Source organism: Borostomias antarcticus, assembly GCF_949987555.1.
Source record: "Borostomias antarcticus genome assembly, chromosome: 10".
Taxonomy (NCBI): domain Eukaryota; kingdom Metazoa; phylum Chordata; class Actinopteri; order Stomiiformes; family Stomiidae; genus Borostomias; species Borostomias antarcticus.
This window is the reverse complement of record NC_140243.1, coordinates 1,904,002-1,911,846: the sequence shown is the minus strand read 5'-3', so window position 1 is coordinate 1,911,846 and position 7,845 is coordinate 1,904,002. Positions and strand designations below refer to the sequence as shown.

The 7,845-nt window shown below is 58.5% G+C and overlaps 1 protein-coding gene across 1 annotated transcript in view; it reads right to left on the bottom strand.

Moving 5' to 3' along the window:
• Positions 1 to 353: 353 nt before the first annotated feature.
• hook1 (hook microtubule-tethering protein 1) overlaps positions 354 to 7,845 on the bottom strand; it is a 21,101-nt gene continuing 13,609 nt past the window's right edge. Inside the window, exons 13-22 of the mRNA XM_084444749.1 lie at positions 7,258 to 7,345; positions 7,015 to 7,081; positions 6,677 to 6,817; positions 6,089 to 6,176; positions 3,464 to 3,495; positions 3,212 to 3,294; positions 2,449 to 2,549; positions 2,240 to 2,341; positions 1,378 to 1,446; positions 354 to 1,253 (exon numbers count right to left, since the gene is read on the bottom strand). Of these exons, the coding sequence (XP_084300875.1) occupies positions 1,095 to 1,253; positions 1,378 to 1,446; positions 2,240 to 2,341; positions 2,449 to 2,549; positions 3,212 to 3,294; positions 3,464 to 3,495; positions 6,089 to 6,176; positions 6,677 to 6,817; positions 7,015 to 7,081; positions 7,258 to 7,345 (930 nt within the window). The 3' untranslated portion in view covers positions 354 to 1,094. The remainder of the gene's footprint in view (positions 1,254 to 1,377; positions 1,447 to 2,239; positions 2,342 to 2,448; positions 2,550 to 3,211; positions 3,295 to 3,463; positions 3,496 to 6,088; positions 6,177 to 6,676; positions 6,818 to 7,014; positions 7,082 to 7,257; positions 7,346 to 7,845) is intronic.

The window sequence follows — 7,845 nt, the reverse complement described above, 5'->3', positions numbered from 1 at the left end:
GCCCAAAAACATCCCACGCTGGTGTTGAAATCTTGATTAGAATAGTGCTGGAGAACGTCTTAAAGTAGAACCAAAGACTGAGTCCTTCTCTACACAGAGACATTCAAAGATTATAAAGGCCGACCTGTCTACTGTGACCTGGACTCATGCAGTAGGTAGTCAAGTCAGATCACAGCTCAGCGTATATAGAAAATAATGACCACCAACAGTCCTCCATTTTGTATTTCCTATTGAAGACCGTTGTTGCAGCACCTCCTTGTGTGTAATAAACTAGTACTGCACCGATTATTACGCTCTATTATCAGTGTTATATTATTACGCTCTATTATCAGTGTTATATTATTACGCTCTATTATCAGTGTTTTATTATTACGCTTCACAAACTACCCGTTGGTGGCCAGCACCGAGTACAGCTTATTATGATCCATTTCCTCACAGGTGCTCCTGAGAAACCCAGTAAGTTAGTCCTGTAGGTGACTTCTATGTTAGTGAAACCCCTCAGCTGCATAATGTGGTGGTTTCACTGTATAGTACTGTACAATGATTTCTCTACACATCATGTACAATTAGCATTAGCATTCAAGTAAGCTCATCAAAACAACCGATGCCTTCTAAGTGTTATTGAATAATATATACATTTATAGATCTTTTTTTCTTGCTATTGCGCATTCCTAGACAGTTCCCATGTCCCTGACTCAGTATACAGCATGTCGGGCTGGGAGGACGTTAGATGGTCAGAGGGTTCTCTAGAGGGGGTTCGGCCATCTGCAACGAGGAGATCTGGATGAGCTCAGTGCCCTTGGTCGGGTCGGGTCGGGTCAGGTCAGGTCAGGTCAGGTCAGGTCAGGTCAGGTCAGGTCAGGTCAGGTCAGGTCAGGTCAGAGCCTGCCCCCCTCCCCAGGGGTGGAGAGATAGTGTGCTTAAGGTCACTTGAGTGCTCACGTGGAGGGAGGAGAGAGAGAGAGAACGAGGGTGTATAAAGGTGAAGAAGCCGTTGAGCAGGTCTGACGGAGTAGGACACGCCCCCTCCGGAGTCGGTTCTTCTCCTCTGACGGAGTCCAGGGCTCCTGCGCCGGCGGACGAGGGGGCGTGTCCTACTTGGAGGCGGCGGCCGGCACGTTGACAGAGAGGGTGCGCCTCTGAGCGTTGGTCACCTGACGCTGCTGGGACAGGAAGGACTGACCGGGGGGCACCAGGGAGCCGGACCGCCCCCCCAGGCGGGACTCGATGGCCAGCTTCTGGAAGCTCAGGCTCTGTGTGGAGAGAGGGGGACAAGGCCTACGTTACGGGCTGGGAGGGGGGGGGGACGGACGTCCGCTTGGACCGTCCGACCCCCGCGGCCCCCCGGACCAGAATCTCAGGGCGCCCCGATCTTACCTTGTTGTACCACGCCGTCACGATCAGCTTCTCCTCGTATTCTCTCAGCTTGGCCTGTTCACACTCACGCTGCCGGGTAGGAGGGGAGGGAGAGAGGGTAGGAGAGAGAGAGGGTTGGAGAGAGAGAGGGTGGGAGGGAGAGAGGGTGGGAGGGAGAGAGGGGAGGAGGGAGAGAGGGTGGGAGGGAGAGAGGGTGAGAGGGAGAGAGGGTGGGAGGGAGAGAGGGTGGGAGGGAGAGAGGGTGAGAGGGAGAGAGGGTGGGAGGGAGAGAGGGTGGGAGGGAGAGAGGGTAGGAGGGGAGGGAGAGAGGGTAGGAGGGGAGGGAGAGAGGGTAGGAGGGAGAGAGGGGAGGAGAGAGAGAGGGTAGGAGGGAGAGAGGGGAGGAGGGAGAGAGGGTAGGAGAGAGAGAGGGTGGGAGGGAGAGAGGGTGGGAGGGAGAGAGGGGAGGAGGGAGAGAGGGGAGGAGGGAGAGAGGGTAGGAGAGAGAGAGGGTAGGAGGGAGAGAGGGGAGGAGGGAGAGGGTAGGAGGGAGAGAGGGTAGGAGAGAGAGAGGGTAGGAGGGAGAGAGGGTGGGAGGGAGAGAGGGTGGGAGGGAGAGAGGGTAGGAGGGAGAGAGGGTGGGAGGGAGAGAGGGGAGGAGGGAGAGAGGGTGAGAGGGAGAGAGGGTAGGAGGGAGAGAGGGTAGGAGGGAGAGAGGGTGAGAGGGAGAGAGGGTGAGAGGGAGAGAGGGTAGGAGGGAGAGAGGGTAGGAGAGAGAGAGAGAGACAGAGACCCCGTGGGTTCCAGATCATGTACGGAGATGTGTCGCCAAAGATGGTCTCCCAGCCTAAGGCTTAGGGGGGGGGGGGGGGGTCAAACTTACCTCCAGACTGAGGATCCTCTTGTCCCGGTCCGAGAGCTGGTTCTTCAGGGCTTGGATCTCGGCGGTGGCCGGGTTCAGCTTGGGGTCCAGAGCCCGGATCACCTGGACAGAGGAGGAGAGAGTTCATGAGCTCCCCGGGGTCAGACGTTCTGTCTGGAATCACCAGCCTCCAGGAGGAGAGGGAGGGAGGAGGGCGTCCATCTTCTCACGTTGCGAGCTTTCTCCAGGTACATCTTGTACCTCTCCTCCATGGCCTTCATGTCGTCATCCTTCTTCTTCAGGGCGGCCATCAGCTCGTCCAGACGCAGGGCTGGGGGAGGACAGACAGACTCCGTCACTCGGGCCGTCTATGAAACAGCGTAGTCGGCAGTAGTGGTCATTAACGCTCTGTGGTCTTTCTGAGTTTAACGTCTAATTCCCGGCTCACACTACAGGATATTTAATATCCTAATCGATTTCGAAATCGGGTTACATCACGCACATAAGGAGAATCTTAACAGATATTCTTCTTGCGCATCTCAAACAAGCACACAGCAAGATTTGAAAATAACGTCTCATCACACACTACGGGATCTTATCGTGCCCGAGGGAGCAACGAACCACTGGTCCCGCCGTCTCACTTGTAAAGTCGGGACGTAATCATCTTAAATATCAAACATGTTTAATATTATCAGGGCCGCCCCGATGGGTCTGCGAGCCGATCGGGAGGTATAAGATTGGATCTGTAAACCCCTCACATTACAAGATCATCTGGGCCGATCATCGGCCCCGACCAACGTTCCAGACCAGATTTCTCCTCCGATTGTCGGGAGGGGTGAATCGGGGATAAATCGGCCCATAAAACCCTGTAGTCTGAGCCCGGCATGAGGCAGTGGCTCCTCGCTGTCTGCTAGCGCTACAGTCAGGAGGTAGGCGGTTCTTGCGGTTCTGGCGGTTGCGGGTGGTTTTGAGGTCATGGTTCCTCGGACTCACAGGCCTGAGTGTTGTCGGGCTGAAGATCCTCCAGCAGCTCTTTCTTCTTCATGATCTCATCCTGGGCCTCGTTCAGCTGAACCCTGGGAAATGAACCGTGCGCGACCTTCTTTAACAAACCCTCATTGTCCCACTCTCTGTCCAGCCATATGCATTTCATTATACATGTAACCCTTAAACTTGACCGGTCTGAGACGGTATCATAATATTATTAATTAATAATAATAATATCATAATATTTTTCACACTTACATGTGGGCATCCAGTTTCCTCTTGAGGTTAGACTGAAAACAGAAATCATTTTCAGACCTGACGGCACAGAGTACACAACTATCCAGCTGAAGACACATCACTGTTGTTTGGGGGAAGCAGAGGTGGGAGAGAGGGGCAGAGGTGGAAGAGAGAGGGGCAGAGGGGGGAGAGAGAGGGGCAGAGGAGGGAGAGAGGAGAGAGGGGCCGAGGGGGGAGAGAGGGGCAGAGGGGCAGAGAGGGGCAGAAGTGGGAGAGAGGAGAGAGGGGCAGAGGTGGGAGAGGGGCAGAGGTGGGAGAGAGGGGCAGAGGGGGGAGAGAGGAGAGAGGGGGGAGAGAGGGGCAGAGAGGGGCAGAGGGGGGAGAGAGGGGCAGAGGGGGGAGAGAGGAGAGAGGGGCCGAGGGGGGAGAGAGGAGAGAGGGGCCGAGGGGGCAGAGAGGGGTAGAGGTGGGAGAGAGGAGAGAGGGGCCGAGGGGGGAGAGAGGGGCAGAGGTGGGAGAGAGGAGAGAGGGGCCGAGGGGGCAGAGAGGGGTAGAGGTGGGAGAGAGGGGCAGAGGTGGGAGAGAGGGGCAGAGGTGGGAGAGAGGGGCAGAGGTGGGAGAGAGGGGCAGAGGTGGGAGAGAGGGGCAGAGGTGGGAGAGAGAGGGGCAGAGGTGGGAGAGAGGGGCAGAGGTGGGAGAGAGAGGGGCAGAGGTGAGAGAGAGAGGGGCAGAGGGGGGAGAGAGGGGCAGAGGTGGGAGAGAGGGGCAGAGGTGGGAGAGAGGGGCCGAGGTGGGAGAGAGGGGCAGAGGGGGGAGAGAGGGGCCGAGGGGGGAGAGATGGCCGAGGTGGGAGAGAGGGGCAGAGGTGGGAGAGAGGGGCCGAGGTGGGAGAGAGGGGCAGAGGGGGAGAGAGGAGAGAGGGACAGAGGTGGGAGAGATGGCCGAGGTGGGAGAGATGGCCGAGGTGGGAGAGAGGGGCAGAGGTGGGAGAGAGGGGCAGAGGTGGGAGAGAGGGGCAGAGGTGGGAGAGAGGGGCAGAGGTGGGAGAGAGGGGCAGAGGTGGGAGAGAGAGGGGCAGAGGTGGAAGAGAGAGGGGCAGAGGTGGGAGAGAGGGGCAGAGGTGGGAGAGAGGGGCAGAGGTGGGAGAGAGAGGGGCAGAGGTGGGAGAGAGAGGGGCAGAGGTGGGAGAGAGAGGGGCAGAGGTGGGAGAGAGAGGGGCAGAGGTGGGAGAGAGGGGCAGAGGGGGGAGAGAGGGGCAGAGGTGGGAGAGAGGGGCAGAGGGGGAGAGAGGAGAGAGGGACAGAGGTGGGAGAGATGGCCGAGGTGGGAGAGATGGCCGAGGTGGGAGAGAGGGGCAGAGGTGGGAGAGAGGGGCAGAGGTGGGAGAGAGAGGGGCAGAGGTGGGAGAGAGAGGGGCAGAGGTGGGAGAGAGAGGGGCAGAGGTGGGAGAGAGAGGGGCAGAGGTGGGAGAGAGAGGGGCAGAGGTGGGAGAGAGGGGCAGAAGTGGGAGAGAGAGGGGCAGAGGGGGGAGAGAGGGGGGAGAGAGAGGGGCAGAGGTGGGAGAGAGAGGGGCAGAGGTGGGAGAGAGGGGCAGAGGTGGGAGAGAGAGGGGCAGAGGTGGGAGAGAGGGGCAGAGGTGGGAGAGAGAGGGGCAGAGGTGGGAGAGATGGGCAGAGGTGGGAGAGATGGGCAGAGGTGGGAGAGAGGAGAGAGGGGCCGAGGGGGGAGAGAGGGGCAGAGGGGCAGAGAGGGGCAGAAGTGGGAGAGAGGGGCAGAGGTGAGAGAGAGGGGCAGAGGGGGGAGAGAGGGGCAGAGGTGAGAGAGAGGGGCAGAGGTGGGAGAGAGGGGCAGAGGTGGGAGAGAGGGGCCGAGGGGGGAGAGAGGGGCAGAGGTGGGAGAGAGGGGCAGAGGGGGGAGAGAGGGGCAGAGGTGGGAGAGAGGAGAGAGGGGCAGAGGGGGGAGAGAGAGGGGCAGAGGTGGAAGAGAGGGGCAGAGGGGGGAGAGAGGGGCAGAGGTGGGAGAGAGGAGAGAGGGGCAGAGGGGGGAGAGAGAGGGGCAGAGGTGGAAGAGAGGGGCAGAGGGGGGAGAGAGGGGCAGAGGTGGGAGAGAGGGGCAGAGGTGGGAGAGAGGGGCAGAGTCGGGAGAGAGGGGCAGAGGGGGGAGAGAGGGGCAGAGGTGGGAGAGAGGGGCAGAGGTGGGAGAGAGAGGGGCAGAGGTGGGAGAGAGAGGGGCAGAGGTGGGAGAGAGAGGGGCAGAGGTGGGAGAGAGAGGGGCAGAGGTGGGAGAGAGAGGGGCAGAGGTGGGAGAGAGAGGGGCAGAGGTGGGAGAGAGAGGGGCAGAGGTGGGAGAGAGAGGGGCAGAGGTGGGAGAGAGAGGGGCAGAGGTGGGAGAGAGAGGGGCAGAGGTGGGAGAGAGGGGCAGAGAGGGGCCGAGGGGGGAGAGAGGGGCAGAGGTGGGAGAGAGGAGAGAGGGGCAGAGGTGGGAGAGAGGAGAGAGGGGCAGAGGTGGGAGAGAGGGGCAGAGGTGGGAGAGAGGGGCAGAGGTGGGAGAGAGGAGAGAGGGGCAGAGGTGGGAGAGAGGGGCAGAGGTGGGAGAGATGGGCAGAGGTGGGAGAGAGGGGCGTTTTCTGTGTGCTGGTCAACTCACGTCCTCAGGCTTGGTCCCCTGGCCCTGCAGGGCCCTCTGGAGGTCCTCCACCTGCTGCTGCAGCTCACTGACCCTCTCCCGGCTCAGCCTGGACACACACACGCACACACAAACACACGCACACACGCACACACACACACGAAGTAGATCAGCACACACGTACACATACATACACATCAGCTGTGTTCGTAATCGCTCCCTCGTTCCCTCACTCCCTATTCCCTATGTAGGGTTCACCATGTAGTGAACTACCTAGGGAACGGAGAAAATGTAGGGTACATGCGCTGTTCCCTGCAAATCAAGGTGAATTGTGGGTAATAAATAGTGGACTATATAGGGAACGAAAATTCCGTGGAGAATTCGGACACTACTAACAAAATGGCTGACGCCCTATATAGCGCACTATATAGTGAATAGGGAGCGATTCCGAACACAGCTATCGACACAGAGGAAGTACATGAGCTCACACAGGTGGTGCATGTGACCGCTGAAACGCAGAGTTAACGGCGGCCCATTGGCGGGGCGTGTTCAGGCGTGTTCAGGCCTGTTCAGGCGTGTTCAGGCGTGTTCAGGCGTGTTCAGGCCCACCTGTTGTCGGTGTCCATCTCGCTGCGCGTCCGGTGCGCCTCCTCCAGCTGGGCGTGCAGGCCGGCCATCCTCTGGCTCTCTGCGTCGTCCTGCTGAACGCGCAGCATCTTGTTCTCGTGCTGCAGACGGATGAACTTCTCCCTGGGGACCAACGCAAACTCCGCTCACTAGATGGCGCTACAGCAGTCAAGGAGCACCCGTACACGATCCTGGTGCGTGGGAGGGCGGGGCTCTTACCTGGGTGTAGTGCGTGGGAGGGCGGGGCTGTTACCTGGGTGTAGGGCGTGGGAGGGCGGGGCTAAGCCTGGGTGTAGTGCGTGGGAGGGCGGGGCTCTTACCTGTACTCTATAGGTAAGATCTCTGCTGCCAGGTTGTCATGACTGGGGCTGCCGGCTGGAAACCTCCCTGGGGGGCGGAGAGATTAAACAACGCTAATGACACGCCATCAGAGACTCAACACGCCATCAGAGACTCAACACGCCATCAGAGACTCAACACGCCATCAGAGACTCAACATCAACACACAGAACAGTACTCTTCCCATCAGCATGGGCTTTCCGGCGGGCGGTGTGATGGGATACCTGCTTGTAGGAGCTGGTCCTGCTGAGCCTGTGCGCATCGCAGCTCCTCGTTGGTCTCTCTCAGGGAGTCTCTCTCCACGACGATCCTCTGGTGGCGCCAACGTCATCGGGGGACAGGAAGGGGAGGGGCGGTTAGCCGGCAGCATTAAAGGACAGGTTCATAATTTAGCATTATCAGACATGTTATGTCATCATCATATACAACCGCCGATATCAAAGTTTCATCAAACGGGGCCCTCGAGATACAGCCCGTCACCGCTAACACACTCAGTGGATCCATACTGTAGGTGCATCGACAAAATCCCTCAAGAACACCAGAAACTCTCGTTTTCAAAGACAGGAAACTCACCGAGTGGTCACTGGTGTCCGTTGATATTCTAGCAAAGAAATTGTCACAAAGTCTGCTTCCGATCGGGTTTTATTGATCATATTATACCCATTGTATTGACAACAAAGCCAGAGATGTTTAGATTAATGCGCGTCCCATATTTGTTTTGATCAACAAACACTTCTACCACCGAACACTATCAATGAGATACCAGCTGCAAAGCAATCCTAGGCTTCTCCACTTGTTGTTGTTGTTGTTGT